This window comes from Lingula anatina, chromosome 8, assembly GCF_051362555.1.
Source record: "Lingula anatina isolate TDL-2025a chromosome 8, LinAna3.0, whole genome shotgun sequence".
In the NCBI taxonomy this organism is placed as follows: domain Eukaryota; kingdom Metazoa; phylum Brachiopoda; class Lingulata; order Lingulida; family Lingulidae; genus Lingula; species Lingula anatina.
In genome coordinates, this window is record NC_141774.1 from 7,147,522 (window position 1) to 7,171,309 (window position 23,788).

General features: G+C 36.7%; 1 protein-coding gene across 4 annotated transcripts; it reads left to right on the forward strand.

Annotated features, from left to right (window-relative positions):
• The first annotated feature begins 300 nt into the window (after nucleotides 1-300).
• Nucleotides 301-15,784, forward strand: LOC106160109 (scavenger receptor cysteine-rich domain superfamily protein-like). Of its 4 annotated transcripts, none has more exons than XM_087018830.1 (14): nucleotides 301-422; nucleotides 3,753-3,911; nucleotides 4,234-4,401; nucleotides 6,515-6,706; nucleotides 6,968-7,105; nucleotides 7,807-7,998; nucleotides 8,596-8,736; nucleotides 9,128-9,331; nucleotides 11,313-11,438; nucleotides 11,907-12,077; nucleotides 12,558-12,725; nucleotides 13,554-13,621; nucleotides 14,021-14,134; nucleotides 14,653-15,783. In XM_087018830.1, the coding sequence occupies exons 1-14, from the start codon at nucleotides 404-406 to the stop codon at nucleotides 14,947-14,949; spliced, it is 2,157 nt and encodes a 718-aa protein (XP_086874956.1). In that variant the 5' UTR covers nucleotides 301-403; the 3' UTR covers nucleotides 14,950-15,783. The 4 variants fall into 4 exon arrangements, with proteins under 4 accessions (XP_086874956.1, XP_086874957.1, XP_086874955.1 ...); XM_087018829.1 differs by lacking the exon at nucleotides 301-422 and adding an exon at nucleotides 1,419-1,672 and having other exon boundaries at nucleotides 14,027-14,134; XM_087018828.1 differs by lacking the exon at nucleotides 301-422 and adding an exon at nucleotides 1,422-1,672 and having other exon boundaries at nucleotides 14,653-15,782.
• The last annotated feature ends 8,004 nt before the right edge of the window (nucleotides 15,785-23,788 follow it).

Consider the following 23,788-nt stretch of genomic DNA (forward strand, 5'->3'; position numbering starts at 1 on the left):
GCAGTAGACAGAGAGCAGCTTGCTACTAAAATAAGGTAGCTCGGTGATGCAACTTCCCGCTTTCCTTCATTTTTAAAAACAGAAAATCACTGAGGCTATGGGGATCACGTGACCTACTGGGCCTGCTGCCCCTGGTGCTGCCATTGATGCCACACCCAAGATACAACCCAGTCTCAACTAGTGCAGCTCACCCACCCACGGAGATCCTAAAGCATCTCCATATCCTGTGCAATATTTATCCTTTCCTTTTAGAATGATATTTATTTGGCTCTGTACTTGGCCTCATCCTGTTCACTCTTTACACGTCACCAACTGAGGACATTTTTTTAAGTACGGTTTCAACCTAATGCCCTATGCAGATGACTCACAAATTTATATTGTTTGCGACAGGCCATAAGATGCGATGCCATCTATCCAGAAAGGTAAAAGTCAGTTAAGTTAATGCTTTAATGCCAATTCACTTCTTTGCAATGATGGCCAAACAGAAGTACTGTAGTTCAAATTAGAACTAATAGAAATCGGAAACAGCATGTTCACGGTAAAAGACGGGGTTAAAAACCTAGGAGTAATTTTTATAATAGGTGCGATATGGCCGCCGACATCAGTAAAATGCAGAGCCGCTTTCTATGGTCTTAAAAAGGGGCTTTTCATGCGTAATGCAGCAGCTTCGTCAGATTCTGGCCTGATCTGTGGGAGCATTCACATCGTGAAGAGCCGAGGTCTAGTAAGGCCGCGACCTAAACATGGCGGACCTACATGAAAGGAAGGCCGGTGCCACATGTTTAACTTACGACTGACAGGCAATATGCTACACTTTTTTGTTTGTTTAAATGTTATTAAAATGCGACTTTGGGGTAGGCCATTTGTTAAAACTGTCTTCATAAGGTACACCCTTCAACTTCCCTTTTTTATCGTTTCGGTCTTGCTTATGTTTGAACCAACTGGCAATACCTGGTGGAATGTCGGTGTTAATTCCGTTAGAAATGAGATGTTTATTGAACGGGGTGTTAAGAATTATATTTATATTAAAAATAACGCATTTGTCCATTTCGATGAAGGTTATTTTTTCTTTGCTGGACGTTTACACACAGACTGTGTTGTTCTTCACCCTGTTTTCGTTGATCCAGTGTGTTCTATTTATCTAAGATTTTACTTGCCCTGTTAACTTCTTAGTATAATTCTCGCTTTCATGTATGTATATTTATATCAATGCACCGTTAACTTTTTTTAGAATATAATATTGACACTAGTCAGCCTAATAGAGCAGATCCTGTTTCATATTTGCGGTGAGTCTACACTATTAGGGAGAAGAATAAAAAATAGATTTGCGGTAATGTAGCTGCAAGCAATAACACGCACACAAAACTATGTTGACGCACAAAAAACATACAGATTAAGCGGGATTGAGTACTTCAGTACAAACGGCGTGTTTGCAAATAATATGGCAACACACAAACACACACAAAATATGCTTAGGAAATCCTTCATGGTGGTCCAGTTCTACCTTGCGTGATGCAACAAAAGTTGTTCCCTTTTTTTACCGTAGTTACAGTGCGCAAATGCAATCGTCCTAAGTCAAAGTCACCTGATTGAGCTAAAATGTGGCGGTTGAACACATTTTTCCTTATCTTATTGGTCATTTCACGGTGTCCTGAAGACGTACAAAGTCAAGGTAAGTTAAATATCCCTTTCCGTTATAATTAAACTGAAAACTGTATCGAAACTGCAAATATTTGAGGAAGAATATTCTCCAAAATCGAAACAATTTTTTTTTTTTATTATTATTTATTGCATATCTCAACAAAAATACAAAATTGATAAATAACTAAATAAAAATCACTCTCACTCACTCTCTCACTTACTCACAAAGAGACACTCAGTCATTTGCAATATATATATATATATATATATATATATATATATATATATATATATATATATATATATATATATATATATATATATAGTATCATTTAAAATATTTGTCAACAACGATATATAATCTAATAGTAAAATACTTGATAATCACTAATTAATACTATGATCTAATTCAGATAAAAACTAATATGTGTTTTACTATCAAATATCGGCAGGGGAACATATTGACATTAACCCTGTCCATACAGTGTGGAGTCGTTTATAAATGGCCCCAGACACATATTTGTAGTGCTTCAAATGAATTTAACTGCGTGAGGGGCACTATGTTGTCATTTGTAATAGCTTAAAGTAAAATGCTGCATTTTATATATTCTATACGCACAGGAGTTGATTATCGCTGTTTGCTTCCAACAGACTTAAATATTAAATCCTTTTTTTTTTCCTCATATCCATGAAGCCTGAAATAAATAATGATGTCAGTTACATAAAGATTTGAAAAAAGTTAAATTATAGTTTAAAATGCTTGGTTGGCATCTAATTTTCTATAATTAACAAAATAATGTGCGTCTAATCTAGAATAGCAGGGTATTTGGAAATGAGACTTTGTAACCGTATCGACAATTTGTATTGCTTATATCTATTGGGAATATGTAATAGTGAATTTTTTGCCAAATCTATAGGAAGGCAGACAAAGGAAAATATGTCTTTATATAACTCTATTGTTTTTGCAAGTAATATCGAATTCTGTTTTGAGTAGTACGCACATCGTGTGTCTTTAAGCCTGTTTCATGTTATAACCTTGTATAAAAACATAAAACCGCTTGAATAAAAGATATATATTTCACTATTTCAAATAACCAGTTGTGTCCCATTTTATTACCACGACCAATATATATTTTCATTCATTTCCTAGCAACATACCCAAATGAACTGACAGTGTAAGGAGCCTCTAAAAGATGATAAGGATTTGCTCAGGGGGCGTACGTAAAGGACATTAACAGGAGAGGATTTTTCTTAAGATATTACGCAATTCACCATAATTGGCTAAGTTAAAGTAGGACAAGTTTCCTACCCCCAAATAACTTTCTAATACAGGTCCGGAGCCAGAAATTTTAAAAGGGGGTGCATTTTCTGAAAAAATGGCTTTTAAACACGGATGTAGAATTATAATAGAATTTCTTATTTTAAAAAGAGAAAACCATTGAGGAAATCACGTGACCTACTGACCTACGTGACCTACTGAACCTGCTGCCCCCCCGTTCCTCCATTGCTGTTACACACTAGATGCGACCCAGCCTCAACTATTGCTGGTCACCCACTCATGGAGATCCAAAAGCACATCCGTTCCTTTGATTGGTATTTTTTGTAATATAGTGTGTTCTTAAAAACTCAAGGGCCCCGGAATAACCTGCTAAAGTGGGGGATGGCAGGGGTGGTGGACAAGCTGTGTTGGATCACTTTATTAGGTACCATTTAGTTAAAATTAATCAAATACAACCGAGACAACCCCAAGGCATTAAAATGTTATAACCAAGACCAACTAAATTGTAAAGTTTAAGCGTTTTGGACTATAAGGACCACTTAGCACCAGGGCAAAACCAACAAAATGTTTTCTGCCTACTCCGACAGCACCTAGGCATCATAGGGATCCCATATAATAATTGTCACAAGAAGAGACATAATAAGCTCGAAGCAAACTAAACAAAAAGGTAACTTGAGTAGTAATGGTGCAGCTACCCTGAACATGTAAGTAGTAGTAGTAGTAGTGGTGCAGCTAAGTGTTTTCTCAGTAAACACTTTTTCCAGTTCACGATAAACTCTGGGTGGCAAAGACAAAATCAATGCTATCATCACATGCCATTCTCATTTTGTAGCCGATGGGGACATTCGCCTGAGAGATGGAAACACACAATACCAAGGTCGCGTGGAGATATACTATAATGGAGAGTGGCGGAGAGTGTGTGATGAAGGGTGGGGAATTAACGACGCCAAAGTTGCGTGTAGGCAGCTCGGCTTTGAAGGCGCACACACTGGTAAATATATAACTTATACGGAGTTTAGGTCGTATTATACACTGGAGTCTCCGAATGCATTCAGATTCAGAGACTTCAACGCTTCTTGTTTCAACGTACTAGTATTATCATCAGGTTTTCTGTATTCTCCTCAATGCTAGGAAAAGGCATGTTAATCTAATTGAATTTATAAGGGTCAGCATGGAGTCTCTGCGTTGTATGTGGATACGATTGTGAACAGACCCTATATATATATATATATATATATATATATATATATATATATATATATATATATATAAGTAAGATTTGCAATTTTATGAGCTCTTTTATTTTTCAACAGCATATATCAACTATAACCCCAGAGGCCCTGGATCCTTTTGGTTGTCCAACCTCAATTGCGCTGGAACTGAGGGGCGCTTGTCCAGTTGTACTTCCCGAGGGTGGGGCACCATCAGCTCTTACTGCGCAGTCGGAGACAACGACGATGCTGGGGTCGTCTGCAAATCACGTACGTAAATGCCAACGTATGTTTGACATTTTGACAAAAATTGGTAAGATTGTGAGAGAAAAAAAACTTTAGTACTTATTTTCCCGATCAAACTTATTCAAAGAGGTGAACTGTCGTTATAGTAATGCACAGTTCCAGCGGGCAAATTATGTTGTTTTAACGTTGAAACAACGTTGAAACATAACGTTGATAACATGTTGGATAAACATTGGATTTGTCAACGTCAGATAACAACTGTGTATCAACCCCAGTTGTTAGATAACATTCTTGCATAAAAAAGAACATTAAAATGACCTGAAATATTTTATTTTGGTACAAAACACAGGTACACCATCATAACGTACACTGTAAAAACATCCAAGTGCCTGTTTTTTCTGATTCTTTCAATGCATTTAGCTCCAAAGAATGTATGGCACCTACGCATGGTACACCTTTTAGCCTGGATGTGTTTTGCAGTAGGACGTGTTTGATGGTTTAAAGCAATAATAACTTCCGCAAGAAATACAAATTAAACAACGCCTGGAAATATATTCTATTGCATTTTCCCACTAAAACGACTGTTATTGTAGTAAAACTAAAATCTGTTCTTGTCACTTGGGCTTTCGATGCCTTTCTTCACGGTCGACAAGTGCATCCGTTGCCAATGACGTTTAGGTGTCACGCGGATTCTCGCGTTCATTCGAGACCAAAAGAACATGGCGGGAAACCCTCAGACGTAAGTTGCGAGTTTTTGCACAGTGCGTCGGATAACGAAAAGCCCAGAATTGCACACATTGTAGATATAAATGCATTTTGAGCAATAAGAGATTTTAACAAAAAACCGTACGTTAAGGAAAAAAAACCTGGATTATGTTTGAATGCAGGAATGGGGTCGTTGACCATTGGTAAGTACGGGAAAATTGCCGTTTTTTCCAGGAAAATCGTATTTTTGGCCAAAACGAAGAGTTATTATGACTTTATATATATATATATATATATATATATATATATATATATATATATATATATGCTATATATGTATGGCCTTTAAGTTAGGATTTCCAAGGTTTATATATACAGGTTAAGAAAATTCAATAGTTCACTAAAGACACAAAACAGCTGTCACTTTTACTTTAAAACACTTTCTTAAGAATTTTGATAAAGTTAGTTACAGTATTGATAAACAAAGTATCACGTTTTCAATAATTATTATTTTAAATTACAATCCATGTCTTGCATCACGACGACCACACAACAACGTTGAGTCAATGATCAAAATACAACGCTGAGTCAACGTCACATTATATAAATTAAAAAAATTTAATAAAACTAGAAAGGGTGCAGCGAACTGCCACAAGACATATTCTGGGTAACAAAATGAATTATAAAGACAGACTGGTTACTTTAAACTTGCTGCCTTTAGCTTAAAGAAGAGAAATTTTAGACGTTACCTTCCTGCATGGTCGTTTTATTGGCAGAGCTGACCTTGATCATACGAAGTATTTGTATTTTACGGAAAGAAGGGGAGATCATTTTATCACCCACAGTGCCAGCTTTTGTAGAACCGAGACGTCTTTTTTTTAATCGCGTCGTTCCCATCTGGAACGCCCTTCCTATGTGCATACGTTCAGGGGTTGGCAGATCAATGTTTAGACGATCCGTCAGAGAGCACTATAGTACTCTTCTGGTGAAGCGCTTTGACCCCGAGAACGTTTGCACTTGGGTGGGTCGTTGCAGATGTTCACATTGTCGTTTTTAGATGTACACATTGTCGTTTTTAGTACTAAAGTAGAGTTTTATATTTTTTTTTATTATGTGTATATCATTGGGGGTGTCCATTCATGGGTCATTGACCCTTTAGGCAAATTAGGTACAATCTAATTTTTGCATTTAAAAGTGATGTCGAACTATTAGTTGTAACTTGTTTTATTATGCTCCTTTAAAATTCTTGTATATAATTTACCCAATAAAGTCATTCAAATAAAAAATGACGGTGTTTTGACGTGGCTGGATCAATGTTGATTTTACGTTGAATTTAGGTAGATCAACGGCAATTCAACGTATCGACCTGTTTTCAACGTTGATCCAACGTAGCTATGCCTGCTGGGAGTAGCTCTCCTCCTTTACATTGTAGCTGGCGATGGTGCTGTTCGCCTGGTGAACACAAGTAGCCCCTACGAAGGCCGTGTTGAGGTGTACTATGCCGGGGAGTGGGGACGTGTGTGTGAATACAACTGGGGCTTCAACGATGCCAAGGTGGTTTGTAAGCAACTTGGATTGGCTGGGGCTCATACGTCTTTTAGGGACTGGAATCCGAGAGGCACCGGTTAGTTATATACACTATGTTCTCGGTTATGTCGACATTTGTGCTCGTTTAATAATATGCATATGCATCATTGTTTGATTATTTCTGTGGAAAGTGTGGATGAATGTAATTATTTTCAGGTTCCAGTTCAGATAAAAGCAAATAATTTTAAAATAACATGCTTCACGTTACAAAAACCTTATTTTTTTCCAGTCACACACACACACACACACACACACACATATATATGGGTACTTTGGTTTATATTCTTTTCTGACTCAGGTAAATACTGGCTGTTTAATGTCAACTGTGCAGGAACAGAGTCCAATATAACCCAATGCACCCACGGTGCAGTTGGCGTCTATAACAGTAATTGCAGACAAAGTTACTACGACGACGCCGGGGTAATATGCTATGGAGGTGAGTGATGAATATTTATGAATGTATATTCCCAAATTTTTAAAGACGAAAGGAACTGCTTTATATCGATGAACTTTTATTCTGTCCTGCTATTTAATATTTTGTCATAATCTAAGGAGTTCAACCCTCACAACCCCCTCGTCTATATTTAAGGCAAATCTTTATAATCCAGTGGGAATTTATGTTTGGGTCTGTTTCTCTGCATTATGTATACATACCAAGACACTCTGTGGGTCACTGATTATATCATCACTTCCACCTGCGTCTCAGATAACATTAAATCAGCACAAAAAACTTATTCAGCAAAGGTGATTGTATGGCGTCTTAAATGTTCTGTGATATTTATTTGACCTTATTTCAAAAATAAGATCGATTCTCTTTTGAGTTGATATCTTGGATAGAGCAGTCATTTTTTTATTCAAACTTCCAAGATGATTCTTCAAAACCTGCGAAATCGTAAATTAGGGGAGGCAAAATTAAAACATCTACATGTACAAAGAAAGTTTCTCGCAGTCGTATGTTTGTTTGTCTCTAAAACGTATATTGCACAAGCACATTGGTCAGAAGTCGGATAACACCACATGTGAGTTAAAGAAAGTCGTCCAAAATTGATATGATCATCCCACGCACAATGATACAGTTTAAAGAACAAATATTGTATGAAACGTTTGCTTTGAGTGGGGTTTTGTTAATGTTTTCAGACGGTGACGGTGCATTGCGTCTTATTAACACATCAAATGCGTACGAAGGTCGCTTGGAGATCTTCTATTCCGGGAGATGGGGGAGGGTCTGTGACAACGGCTGGGACCTGACTAGCGCTGACGTGGCGTGTAAACAGCTTGGTTTCACCGGGGCCCATACAGCATTATTTCATACGTCACCGCGGGGGACAGGTGAGTATTCAAATTTTATATCTTCCCTGAAAATTAAATTATAATATTTCGATATCGATATATTTAATTGTTTAAAACCGTGATTTAAAAACAACAGGTATATATATATTAATATCATAGTGAAATAAAAATCAAATTGAAACAAGTTTGATATATACCAGTACGCTTTGGTATGTTATAACCTTAAATCTTTTGACTATGACATAGCTATCATATTTCAACAATTCTCTGTAACTTGCACGTGTATCAAAATTTTTTTTTCAAATATGAGCCGGTATCAGTGCTTGTTTTATATTGTCATGTTGTTAATTTACGATGTTGTTGAGAGTTCAAAGCATGCAGTGATGGTGATCAATTAAGCAATTTAGAAAACAAACGGTGAAGGCAGTCATATTCGGCGTTTTCTTTGTTAATGGCAAATGAAAAACATCAAATGTTGGATGACAGGGATGTAGCAACTTTTTTTTCCAGGGGCATTGGCTATCGGAGATAAGAAATATAACACATCAATTGTTGACTGTTGCTTTTGGTTAATATGTTGTTTTGAAGATTGAAGCCAAATTAAGTATTTGTGTGCATTATATTTTTAAACAACAGGTCTATTCTGGATACAGAATTTGAATTGCCATGGAAGAGAGGCGCGCTTGGCAGATTGCTCCCATGGCGGCGTTGGCGTAGTCAGCTCATCTTCATGTTCCCAGTCTTCGTCAGATGACGCCGGCGTTCTGTGTAAAGGGCGTGAGTAGATTTCACAGTTGGACCGACACTCCCGTCCTGCTCGTCACACAATCATTTTCAAAATCCTTAAACAATCCTAAAATATCAAAACAGTTTTAAATGTGGAAAATCGCCCAGAATTTAAAAGGGGGGGGGATACATTTTTGCATATATGGTCAAAAAGGACCGGCGTGACAGGAATGGTAGTCCGTTAGCCGTTCCCCATTATTACAGGTAGGTAATGGTGACATTTGTCTCATTTACTAAAACTAGAACTCCGACTATCCCTAACCTGTACTAACCATATGAGACCCCGGACGTTCATTCCAAAGACTACTATTCCTGTTACACGACAATACTTCGTGTTGTTTTTACTTATTGTTTCTGTTCATTTGCTCTGTATTCCCAATAGCCAACGACGGAGAAATCAGATTGATCGGCCCCTCCCAATATTTTGGTCGAGTTGAGATATTCTACGCAGGAGGCTGGGGAAGAGTGTGCAAATACGGTTGGTCAATGAATGACGCCAAAGTAGCCTGTAGACAGCTTGGCTTCAGCGGGGCGCTGGCTTACTGGACAAACTGGACACCTCGAGGGACTTCGAGGGTGGTTCTAGGTACTGTTCATCCGTATGCGTGTTAGTCCGTATATATGTTCGTCCTTATGTATGTGTCTGTGTTTCATTCTGCCAATGTGTCTGTGTGATTGTCGTCTGCCTATCCGGGTGCCTGTGTGTTTGAGTGCCTCAGCACCTGTCTGTCTGTGTTTATATCTGTTTGTATGTCGGTCTGTCTGTCTCTCTGCCTCTCCAGCTGGATATGAGTTTGTTTCTCTGCCATTTCTCTGGAGAGGACCTATTTTTCAATTAAAACAAACTCTCAATGTTTCATTTTTTTTTTTTTTGATGAGATATTCTTCAAAGTTTGTTACTCGTATTTGTTAGTTTTGTATTTAAGTTGTTCAAGTTTCTGAAATACAGCCTCCTAATTTTTTGTATTGTTAGAAACGGAGAATTTGCAAGATATTATTATATAGTAAAAAATGGCATGTTGCCAATTTATTGTGTGTTTTGTGAAATCTATCATACCCGACCAAAAAAAAAAATTCATAGGCATCTTTATTTTGAACAACTATAGACATATGAGCTAAGGTAAAAAAAAAAAAAAACAACTTTTAGCCAAATATTGGTGGATAATGGGCCCACCATTCCTTGCTTTTTTAATCTTTTGCATGAAAATAGTAGGCTTGTTGGGGGGTCAAACACTGCATTTTGTGGTACAAATGTCTAACTTGGCATAAATGTTCCCTGGGCCAAAATATTTTTTTACCCAAAGAGACGCGCTCTATCGATGCATAAATTAGCATAAATTATGCAAATTAGGTGCCAAAATATATAATATTTCATATTTCCATTAATTTTTGGCCTAGAAAGATATATACATTATCAAACCTGACTAAATTAGGGACAAGGAACCCATTTTTGATCATTTGGAAGCAATTGGTGGCCATTTTGTGCCTCAAATCCAAGATGGCCTCCACTCGCCGTTTTGAAAGTGGACATAATTTTGCTATTTTATGTTGAATTTTGAAGCGTTTGGTATATATATATATATATATATATATATATATATATATATATATATATATATATATTTGATATATATCGATTCCTACTATTTTTGGGGGTGCAAAAGTCATTTTTGATATTGTTTTGGTGATAGAAGGTGATATGAAGAGACAAAGAGGGTGTTTTAAGTGCCTACCAAGATACTGTATGTGTGAATGCTGCAAAACCATGGATATTGATAAACTGTATTCAAATATATCTTAATACAATTTTTTGTTATAAGCTATCCATATTGGACTAAATTATGAGCAAAAAACACATTTTTACCATTATGGAGGCCATTGGTGGCCGTTTTATCTCTCGAATCCAAGATGGCCGCCAAAAACCATTTTGAAATTGGGCATAATTCGCTATTTTGAAACTACATGTATTACATCTTTGTAAATGAGTAATACGTTGTTTAATATTTTTTGGGTCCTTAACAAGCCTACTAAAAGGGATTATGTGGGACTTTCAGCGACATTCATTATTGCAGGGTTAAAGTTCATTTCACAAGTCATGCAAATGGAATGACGATTATTGAACTTTAAACAAGATTGTTCCTTGCTCAAACTTTGTCACTCCATTAGCATTTTTTTATAATTTAATTTGACCCCACATTTATAAATGTCATTGTAATTTCCACATGTTTTCTTTCCTTGCAAAATTTCAAAAACGAGGGCATTCCTTGTGCATTATCCATTAATATTGGATTAAAATCTTACCTTGCCACACATGCTATTGGTTATATTATTATTATTATTATTATCATTATTATTCAAAATAGCTATGTTTCCAAATTGTCTTGGCCGAGTGAATTATTTCAAGTTTTATCATATTTTGATAAGATGTGCACTTAAATGACAAATAACATTTATTTCAATTCGATGTTCTTATGATTGTTATCATGTCGAATAATGATTTATGTAAGTATCCCTGATAGACAAGTATAGCATGAATTTTAGACATAAATTACAATTACAATTTTCAGACCAATTAAACTGTACCGGTACAGAAAGTCGACTGGATGCCTGCACTCATGGATGGATTGGATATCCAAGTAAATCGTCCTGCTCGGCAACATCTGCCGTGGACGCCGGAGTCGCATGTGAAGCGCGTGAGTATATATATATATATATATATATATATATATATATATATATATATATATATATATATATATATATATCGTTGTCAAAATGTTTCCATTTTTGATAAAGTGCCATTCCCTATTGATGGCCCCAAGAATAATAATAGAATGGGCATCAGGGACTTTTTTCATATGTTGAACAGTCACATTGATTCCTCACGAAGTAGCTTTGGTAGAACACATTATAAACTACTGAGATCTGCCTGCATATTTTGGTATACACAAGGGAAAAACTCACACCACAATCCTCCCATGTCTGTAAGACATATCTATTAAATTAATGTTTAGTATTTCTATAAATAGTAAGTGGTACCTTTTTTAATGGATAAATATACTTAGGCACACTACATGAGCGTTTGTTGAATTCAGAAATATTTTGATGAATTTACTTCTGTGAAAGATAGGTATTCCAGTCTGTTACATTTACATTTCTAGCTGGCGATGGTCAACTTCGTCTGGTGGACGGTAACGGCTACAACAGCGGCCGTGTGGAGATCAAGTTTGTCGGACTGTGGAGGCGTGTTTGTGACTGGGGATGGGGAAGCAACGACGCCGCAGTTGTCTGCCGACAGTTGGGATATAGCGGATATGTTAGATCCGCTGCAGGTAAGGCAGAATATCACCCCTTTTCTCTTTAATTCTATGTTTTCTACCGAGTCTGATTTGATTTTGCATATTATCCAGTGAACAAATTTCCATAATTCAGATTCACCTTGCCCTTCTGATAATCCAGAATGTTATATCGACACCAGACTAATCCACTGTTCCAATTTAGAAAAAATAAGTACTTTGCGGGATATTTAGACATAAAGAATAGGCACTTGTAATATTTTCAAACTCCAATACTATACTTGAAGCGACATTGACGTTAATGAAACACTTTGCCTACACGCTCGTTCTTTTAAGGCAATTTAGAACTTCACGTGGCTGCAACGTCAATATACATTAGTGTGATTAGTGTGAATTCAGGCGACATCTGGCCTAAACTTCAAACATTGTGCCTTACAAGAAGGAACGTGTTCTTGGTTTCTTTTGAATATATGATACCGTTTTATAGTCTCTAATATTTTGTTTTGGACATTTCAGGTTGGAACCCCAGGGGAAGTGGGTCTTATTGGCTGCAAAGGGTTGGCTGTGTGGGAACAGAGAGCAACCTTACAGACTGTACTCACGGTGGAGTTGGGGCATATACCTCTTCATACTGTGGCTTAGATAGAAATGATGACGCTGGCGTCTACTGCCAGGGATACCTACGTAAGTATACGTATGTCTGTTTGTCGGTCGATCTGATTCTATCTGCCTCCCTCTCATCCCTTTTTGGAATTCATCTGTCTGTCTACCAACCTGCCTGTGCTCCAATGTTTCCTTTCCGGAGCTTATTTATTCTCATGAGAATGGTGTTGGGCTATCAAGACAGTAGTATAAGTACGTGGAGCAGGTCGATAATTATGGCATTTTGTCCCTGGAATAATATGCACAACGAGTAAAAACGTACAATATATTTGTTTTATTCGTCCCATATAGGCCCATGGAATGCAACAAATTTGCTGAGCTTACTTACATGTATGTCCCGATTTAATGAACGTTTGACAGCCAATTAAATTGAGGGCATTTTTTTTTTGAGTCAGCCATATAACTGCATGTTCATGTTGTGAGATTTGTATTTAATCTCATTATGACGTATTTCAAAACTGCTTTGAAAAATTAATAATTGATATTAAAGGGATAATAACTCTTCGTATGAGACCTATATTTCACAATAAAAACATTTTGAATAACTCATAGAAATATAATAAATTCTGTTTTACCACAAAAACTGCAGTTATAGCTCGAAATTCTGATATTTGAGCTTGTCTTTAAACCACGTGACCTCCATTGATGGCTATACTCTGTTAAAATCTCTTAAGAGATTTTAACAAAAAACCAAACTTTTTAGAAAAAAACCAGGGACTAACTTTGAATGTAAAAATGGATTTATTAACCATTGGCAAGTATGGGAAAATTGTTGTTTACTCCAGGAAAATTCATTTTTGGCCGAAACGAAGAGTTATTATCCCTTTAACCGTCCATTTTTTTCACCAGCGGGCGTTACTCCCCCAAGTACAACCACCACCGCACCGAACACACAGACTACAAGAACCACTGTTGCAGTAAGTCGTACTTATTGATTTCACTCAGTACCTAAGTAGTTTTGTAGATGCTGTTTGTATACTTCCATTCGTCTATTTAACGCCGTTGACGTTGGCTATATATAAGCGAAGCATCGTTTATGTGTACTGTGGGCACCTTCTCTTAAAAATGTATTTTTAACAAAATCAAAGATTATATGCAATTCTGATATTAAACCTGTACGCTTGTTAATGAATACATTACACATCCAATAGCTTAATAAACGGGCTAAAATGTTGACAGCAAAGGCAACTTGCCCTCTCTTTATATTCAGGTATCACCAGGGAGTAGAAACGTAATAGACTGGTAAGATATATATTTTATATACCAAGCTACTGAATAAATCACTTAAAGTGAATACTTAACTACAGTATATTTAGTTTCAGAGGGGACCTAGATGTTATTCTTGCTTTGGCACCTCCTCGTGTGGCGAATCACAAAACCGGTTCACTTACAACACCTACATCACGTGTTCTTATGGATACGTGTGCCACGTGAGTCTCTTTCTCCCTTTTGCATGCATGCACAAACGAGTACAGTGCAACCACATGGTCACCCACACTCACACATGATTTCACACTTACACGTACACACAATAGTAAGTCCACATTTGCAAAAACACACACTTATAGGATCTTATAAGATCTTATAGGATTCCATATGAATTTTTCGTTAGGGAGCAGCAGTATCCTCATAATGCCCACATTAAGATAAAACACTTTCTGCACAGATTTAGTCTACGAAAGGCTATACTCTTCCTCAGATTTATTATATCCTTGACGTCGAAGAAATATTTTATGAAAATATTGCTGTCTTAAATTTCTTCTTCTTCTTCTTCTTCCTCTTCTCACAATATTTGTCAAAATTTGCTCAGCCCTTTAGCCTCCAGGGCAAGTCTTGACCTACTGGAAGCTGTGTTGATACCTTAAATAATATCCATTATAATGATTAATTTATGTTACTTTAATAATGGTTTTTGTTTTTATTATATGGGTAAACATATCTTTTGCAGACCACGGCCTCGGCGTATCGCAATTACGCTCTCGATTTCGGTTCTTCCACCATTGCCTACAGGTACAGCCGCGGGTGCAGAGACCGATCATTTTGTACCAGCCGTGAATTTCTGGGAAGTACCTGCACAGGAACTGGGACCAGTAGGGTCTGCAGGGAGTGCTGCGCTACCAACTACTGTAACAGCGATACACTGGATACGTACCAAACCACCACCACCGACAGAGGATCCAGTTCCCAGAGTGCATGGTTTAACATATTCATTTTGCTTCTGTTCTATATCTTTACCTGGAAATAAAGGCACCAAGTGCACTCGTTAGACCCTAATGTAGCAGCAGTCATCTCATTTCATAGCAGTTTTACCATTATACGAAATTATTATGGTAAACGATATTCCAGAGACATTCCCAATAACACGTTTTTAAAAACGTTTTAGAACCCAAAGTTTCCAAATTTTTGAAATGCTGTTGGACTTTGTGGTAAAGATATAGATCATATTGTCCTTTATTGGTTTAAAATAGTGTTTACTTTTTTATATAAAGGAATAGGTGCTGAATTCTTAATTATTTATTTATTTGTTTGTTTGTTTGTGTGTTTGTTTGATGTATAGATAATGTTTAAATACTGGGATGATAAGATGTAAATGCAGGAAGGAAAACAATGCTGCATAAAATTAAGCTAAGTGATGCGCTGATGGGGAATATCATATAAGGATCTAGCGTTGGCGAAATGATACCATATGTCATGCACTCTGTCTGTTAACACTCATCTTGTACGCAGTAATTGTGTTATATGCCAGGTCGGCCTACTAATATACTAATAATAATGATGGCAATGATAACAATAATAATTACAATCTGTGTTGACGACCTGAGCGCCTCCCTGGGAAGCACGTGATGCTTAAGTGAAATGTGACTGCTTGAAGGGCACCATGTACACTGTAGTATAAGTAGTAGAAGTGTAAGGTATGAAACGTATATATTTTATACACACAGCATTGCGTCACTTATTGTTTTGCCTTCAAGAAAATAATAACCTACAAGAGAGTTATAATATTTTATCACACTTATTCTTTAATTGTATAAAATGAGGTGTATGAGTGATTCCATTAATCAATTTGAAATATATATATATATATATATATATATATATATATATATATATATATATATATATATATGTATTAAAATTTAGTTTAAAATGCTTACTGCAATTGAATAATATATACTTTTTCTATCATTTTGGAATGTGAGCCTAATCTAGAAAAGTAGGGAAATGGGACTATCTAAATGTAGAGCTAATTGTAACGGTAATATCCATTGCGAATCTTACCCGCACGAAAATGCAGTAGTATCGAAGTAGCAAAGAAGCATTGACGCAGTAGTGGTGTGGAGCATATTTGCAGTAGATATGCAGTATAACCTACTGCAATTCCACTCCAAAAAGTACACAGGCTTATACCGAGAGGAGCATCAATGCAGTAGATTAGCAGAATGATAGAAGCATGTTTCAAATATACTAATTAGCTCCCAAATCGGAGCAGATTTGAAGCATGTTTTCAGTATGATTGCAGTAGTCTACTGTGCTGGAGTATCTACTGTGTTTTCGTGCGGGTAGTGTAATTTGCACCAAATCTAAAAGACAGACAAAGGAAAAGAATGTCTTAATATACAGTAGCTGTGTCTTGTATTAGTTTTATTGAACATAATCATTGTGAGTATAATATTACTGGAATAGTATGTGTACGCATCTTTTATTTCATAACCTTGAATAAAATCGCTTGAGCAAAATTATAGATGAATGAAAATAATCGTCTCGAAAACAGTCATATATTTCAACATTTCGAATTAACAGTTATGTCGCACTTAATACCGGTAACTGCAATCAAAATAATTATTTTCATAACTATATTTTAAAAACTCCATCTTCTTCGATTTCACAGTTTCATGTATTCATGTGTTCCTTTGTCATGCTAAGTTAGTTTTTGCCTCTTTCTATGCTCAATCATAAAAGAGAAATTAAAGTTTGCTAGTGTCGCCCCCTTTTATGTGGCTCCTACGTAACTATGCCCAACTGGTACAATGTGCTTTATAGTACATGGATTCATTTCCCTCTTTATCTAAGCTTACAGCCTACTAGATTTAGACAGCTGATTTCGTTAAGCCGATTTTACAGTATCTGGCTAAGAGCCTTTTAAGAATGACAGCCCCACAGTACAGGTAGTATAAACGTATTTGACATACCCACATTAACACTGTCACCATACGCGGCATGTATATATCGGTCTCAATATCAGTGTAATAACAATTTGCTCAAGATGTGAAGTTAAACAACGGTTAAGACGTCCTTTTGTAAATTGCACATCAGTAGGCTATAGGTCTTTGTAAGACGGGGTTTCTTTCCCAAAAAGCTACTACAAACTAGTGAAATAGGCTCCTGTCCACTACTAGATATAACATTTTGTTAATTGGGGAGGGGGTGTGGTGGTGAAATAGCCACTTCCTTAACTTACTTAAAGTACCTAAACGGTGGACCAGGGCATTTCTACTATAAAAAATGGGTAGAGGGGCGCACAATCGCAAAACTTTGAACCTTTTCACTTTTTTCCCAATTTTTTTTTCTAAGGGAGGATATCACTTTATCATTGAAGCTAAAGGAGGGCCACGTGACCCACTGCACATCCCATCTTTGGTGTCGCCATTGCTGCCACACCCAAGATACAACCGACCCAGTCTCGACTGAAGCTGTAATCCATCCACGCGACTCTATAACATGACCACACCGTAATTTATCCGTTTATATCAGACTGCTACTTATGAGCAATATTTTCTGTACTTAAGAACCGGTATACTAAAAGTCCATTGTGATCAAGTCACGAAGTTCTTGGCCAGTTTCTAGTTCACCTTGTGCAAGCGGTACCTACTTTGTGTACAATACGCATCGTCGTGTGGGCGTGGGACGAACTTGTCATTTAAGGCGATTTTTACAAGTGCTGAGTAAAGGGTAAAGGATATTTTATATCAATACAAATGTTCTATTGTCGAAGAGTGTTTGATGATGCCCTTAACATAAAATTGTGGCTTTACAGAACAAATAAAAGTAATGTACATTGCCATCGAGGTCCGAGTGCGTAAGGACGATCGAGACTGACAAAAAGTGATTCTCCTTTTAAATCAAAATTCTGGATTGCTAAAATATATATTTGCATTGCATTGAAGGCATAACTCCGTGTCGCACGACTGAGTACAGAAACTATCGAAACTACGCCATAAAAACGACTTTAAGTTGCAACCTTAATTACCTGTAATTTGCGACTGAGGTCCTGTAACCGAGACGAACTCATCGCAATAATAACACCGATCTTCAGACTCCAAGGATGGTTGGAACTGGGGCGCATGTAACAAAGAATTAAAGAAAACATTCTTCGCCAGTGAAATAACTGCTATTTACAGCACAAGTCGTGACATACAAGGGTGTAATTTTTTCGAGGAGCAGCCTCGATATTGGTTATGCTCGTTGACATGGTGCTCATGACTACTTATTTAAAATTCGCGTTTTGAAATCGTGGCGCGACCTCGATAAAACACGTTACCGTCTTAACTATTCCTTATATAAATTCAGATAACAGCTTGTTCTTCGGTGGTTTAGATTAGTATATACCTTTTATATAAGGAAGTATTTGCTGAAAATTTATTTCTTTCTTTCTTTCTTTATTCATTTATTTATTTATAATTGCTCTCTGTTATCTGATTCACCTGGGCCCGCTTTCATCAAGGCTGGACAGCGCTATCGTATGGATAATAATGGCAGCTATGCTCCGGATAGAGCTATCCAGAGGATAGTGTGTTTCATCAACAGTGGATAACGTTATCCAGGGGATAAATCAGCTTATCTAGAGGATAAAGTTGTCCGCTCGAAATAGGTTGGATAAATCTGCTAACATGCTGTTAAATCATCAAAAATGGCGAACCTGCTTGCTTTGGGAGTAAATCCTATGAGATTTCACAATGATTAGAAAGAGAATTTTAGAAGATGTGTGTTTGCTCTTGATGCTTTAAGTGATACTGAATCAATAGATTACATAAAAGACTTGATCAAAGTTGACACGGCGCCTGCTACGAACAGGACCCATGCAATCTCCGTGACAGATTTATTATCTTTTATTTTACTAAAACATACCTTTTAAATCGACGAAAAAAGTCTACGCTGCTATTGACAGAATCTGTCAAACGTGCCAAGTCAGCCATTTTGTTAGAAAGTATGTCACGACCTTGCCCTGGATATGTTTTTGACACTGACGTTAAAATATCCTGTATATATTTTTCCCATTATTTTAATGAATGTACCATCTTGAAATATACTAAGAATATTGTTTATTATGGGCAATTCATTTTCCAAATATGATATAGATCACTTTTTTGTTAGCAACTATCATGGCTTTTATAATGTTTATAGCAACCAACTGCATTATGGGAATGTCTTTTTCCAAATATGGTAATAGATGAATTTTAATCCACTGGATTACCATCATGGTGCTTATCCAGCCTTTGTGAAACACACATTTATGCATAGGCTCATTGTCCAGAGAATAAGAGATTTATACACATGTACCATGGATATTGTTATCCATAGGATAGCGCTATCCAGCCTTGATGAAACCGGGCCAGGTATATTTGTCTATCACTGAGAAGGGGGAAAAAAGAAGAAGTGCATGTTGAAGTGTACAGTCTTGCAGATGGTCAGTTAGGCCAGTGTGACAGGCATGGTAGTCTGCAAGGTATATCATTCCTTTTCCAGTTACTTTGTACATGTGATATTCGCCCCATATACCTACCCAATACATCTACTAATCCTAACCTCAGTTACCTGTTCTAATCATGTGGGACCCGGACTTCCATTCCTAGGGCTACCACTCCTATCACACCGAAGTTAGTAGCATAGGGAATATTGTGCAATTCATGCACTGCATCGGCGACGTGGAAAATTGTTACTGAACTGTTTTGAACTGGCACATTCACCCTATTTAACAGTGTGACCATGAGAAAACCAGACAAATTGATCGAAAAGTGGCAAGATGAGGGTCAACAGATTGTAAATATTTTTTGGTGTGGCCAACCATCAACATGATAGATATTGGCAGCCACTGGTTTTCTTATTAGAGATCATTACTTTTAAAGATATGGGACAAAGTATTTATGGCAAAATATACCATATTTTAGATCTTGAAAAGCTATAATTTTAATTATTCTTTAAAAATCATATACTGCATAATAAATTATTAAGGTAAGCCATATAAGCGGGATGGCTTAGCGAAAATCGTAGCCACAAGTCTCGTACGTTTGTCGAACACGCCCACCTATTGAAATACTCGCAAGAAAATGCAGTAGTATTGCAGTAGCAAAGAAGCATTGATCTAACGCAGTAGTGGTGTGGAGCATATTTGCAGTAGAAATGCAGTATAGCCTACTGCAATTCTACTTTAAAAATTACATAGGATGTACAGAGGAGGAGCACTAATGCAGTAGATTAGCAGCATGATAGAAGCATGTTTCAAATATGCTAATTAGCTCCCACAAAGAAGCAGATTTGAAGCATGTTTGCAGTATGATTGCAGTAGTCTACTGCGCTGGAGTATCTACTTCGTTTTCGTGCGGGTAGTGGCTAGAGTCGGTTTTGCTGATACGGGTTATATAAGAAATCAAGATCGAGTTGGCAAATCTGAGATCTAGAACCTAGTGTGGCGGTCTGCGGCACTAATTTGATTTATAATGTCAAAAGGTAACAACTGCCCTGAGTGTCACGGTAGTTGACCCCTATCTTGTCACCCTCTGATTAGTCTATTCACCTTTGCGTCATGGAAAATAATCCCGCGCATATATACATATATCTATACGCTCGGGATTATATATATATACATATAGATATACGCTTTGAACAGCACAACGCAGATTAAAACTTGTCACGCAGAGATAGATTTACCCGGCTGAGGTGAAGATGTGGCGGTTGAACACATTTGTATTTTTTCTGTTGGTCATTTCATGGATTCCCGGCGGTATTCAAGGTCAAAGTAAGTAGATATTACTAACCTAAAATAAGACTAAACATTGTATCGAAAAGGTTAAACCTGAAAGAAATTTGTGTTTTTTTTTTCGATTTTAAGTAGGTATAAAAAAGTTGGAAAGAATCGTCATGGTGATTTATGGCAAGAATCGTTTCCCTTTATAATATATTTAATAACAATATTTATTTGAAACTGTACTAAAATTATCAATTCTAAGAAAAGTTTCAGACATAAAAACATTTTCTAAAATACATTTTAAAAGACATTTAAAAGACATTTAAGTTTCAAGAAGTGTATTGTATTCTAATTTTTTGATGTATTTGGTAAAATCATGGAATTGCTTAAAATATAATGTTATACATTACCTTGAGGACATTTCAACAGGCTTTGAGTGATATAGCACCTACATGTACATAAACAATGTCAGGCCTTATCTTTTTTCAATAGTTTTACAATATTAATAAGTTGATTAGTCTGTTAGAAGGTTTGAGGTACGACATTTATATCGCCTAGAGGTATATTTGTAATGTGTCTTGATGTCATACAGTCTAGCATGAAGCACTCCTTGCGTAGATTCACTTTGTGTTCGTTTTTCTGACATTCTTCATAAGCCTGGATGAGATTAAATAAGTGTGCAAAGTGAACCATGAATATTTTCTGGTTCATTTAGTCAGTACAATGAATGTTAAGGGTGCATATGACGAAAGCGTGGGCGTTTCAATTACTTGAGTTTTATATTATTATATTTTATCTTGTGTAGGCATTTTTTTAGCATAATTACCTACATGAAGGCGATCTTGCTCGTGTGCCTACTTGTTTATGATGTATTTTAACTGTCTCAATGGTCCTCATGGAATAACCAAACTTTCTGGAAATCCGTCGGGTCAAAAATCCCTCCTATCCCTGCCGCTTGGTAAAAAGTGTACCCCTCTCATTTAGGAGCAGCATATTCAAGGTAAATGGAGTTTAAGTATTAATATTTTACGTTAGGTTGACCAATGATGAACTACTCACATCCTCAATATATAAGATGACTGGCTGTGCATTTAGTATGTAATAGTTAAAGTAAACTACGAAAACTCTTGTAACAATGACCATAATTACGTCATGGATGGTATTTTGGAAGGGGGGTATATTCTGTGTATATCAATAAATTGAAATACTTGTCAGCACCATAGGTAATTATTTAGTTTTCTGTACGTTGATATAGGGACAACCGTTATACAAGGTTACATGTAGTCCATAGCTCAGTTATTTTAATTTAAAGAGTATTAGAATCACGCATTGTGCTTTCTTTGACTCCGCCAGGCGATGATGATCGATTCAGTAAACGTTAACGACGCAACTTGTCTGAAAATTTGTCTCACGCGTTAGCCCGGGGTCAGATAAGGCTCACCTGAAAATGAAATCTTATCACTATAATTTAAACTTTAGACCAATATCTGTCGTTTTTCAAACATCGACAGGTAGGTGGTTATTGACTTTATGGGTAAAACTGAGTTATCGTCGTTTTGAACCAGGGACGTAACTGACTCGAAGCTCTGTCGAGTAAACAAGTTCAGGGTCAGTTTAAGTACATTACATAAAATCGTCTTTAAGAACAGTAAATGAATAGGTCTGATAAGTGAACACACTATTTTCAGTGAATGTCAAACAATAGATATAAAAATCTCTGGCTATAAGACATATTTTCTGAGCAAAAAAAAAAGTTTTCATCGAAGTTTCGCGAGGGTGTCTTGGCAAACACTAGGTTTTTTTAAAGATCCACAAAATATACACTCAATTCTAGTGCACGGAGACCACCAACTGGTGATGATGATGTTGTTGTAAAGCGAATAACTTACAGTTTCACTGATCACAGATAACAATTAAAACGGAATTAAAACGAGTGAAAGGATAGGGAGTTATTAAGTGTAAATTAAGTTTCATCAAGAGTTAACAAGTGAGGAACATGTTTTAGTGTCAAATAAAGATGGAAAATGTCAAAGTCAATAATAGTTTATGTGATTGGTTAATTTCATAACAAATTTCAATTTCGATCATCTGTTTATCACATGATATCTGAGTTTTGGATAAGGTCCAAGCATGAGTAATTCAAATAATATTTTTAATATCTTTAATTGACAATGATGACTTGCAACATGCGAATGGAACATATATTTTAATCACGCAAAGACAATGGAAAGAAAACAAAACAGATGCATGATCAGTGCGCAGAAATAGAGTTTTAATACTTGTGACATTGTAAGAAAAGTTGATCAGTGAATAAACGTTCCAAAGCTCCAGACTGTTGTCGTTATTCTTCACTATAACAAGTGTTGGAGGAAAAATCGACCCCTGCTCTACCGAGGCAAGTGGAACGGCGATACAGTTATAGTGATGACGGCGACTGGAGCGTAGACACCGATGGGTTCACACCATCCACCCAAGGGCAAACATCGTCAGTGCCCCAGCGCAGAGGAAACTGGGTATTGAAAATAGCCAGAAATCATTATTGTCAGCAACAATGAATACATTTTTAAAAAGCTGAAGATGTCCTCAGATTTATCTTTAGCGCCAGAAAAGTTAACAGGCAACGAAGATGAAACTGTGGAAATGTGGTTAAAACACTTTAAAACCAAACACAGAATAAACAATGAGAAGATGAGCAAAGTACCGCCTTATATTTCCTCTCTTACTGAATCAAACAGTGTTAGACTGGTATGAGTGTTTACCACTGGAAAAAAAAAAAAAAAAAAAAAAAAAAAAAAACTAGGCATAGCTAGTCCGTGAGTTCCGGCAGCGATATGAACTGAAATCCGAAGAACCTTGGGCGAAAGCCTAAGAATTTGTCAGTCGTCATCAGCTGCCAGAAGAACCAGTACATAATTACATTGCGTCGGTGCGTCGCGACGCCAAACGTGCGCGTTTAGATGAAGGAGCGGCCCTTACAGTGGTAATGAATGGGTTACTCCCCGAAACCCGTCCATTTGTATTGCACAAGGAGCCCTCTGACTTTGATTCACTTATGAACCACGGGCGCATTGCAGAAAACGCGGTCCAACCGACGAAAAGAAGTCAACGAACTGACATAAAA

Bases quoted from the DNA above. Each gene is read 5' to 3' on its own strand.
- LOC106160109 (XM_087018828.1), top strand. From the start codon at position 1,600: ATGTGGCGGTTGAACACATTTTTCCTTATCTTATTGGTCATTTCACGG. The intron at 1,673-3,752 runs GTAAGTTAAATA...CTCATTTTGTAG, and splicing joins TGAAGACGTACAAAGTCAAG to CCGATGGGGACATTCGCCTG. The intron at 9,332-11,312 runs GTACTGTTCATC...TACAATTTTCAG, and splicing joins GACTTCGAGGGTGGTTCTAG to ACCAATTAAACTGTACCGGT.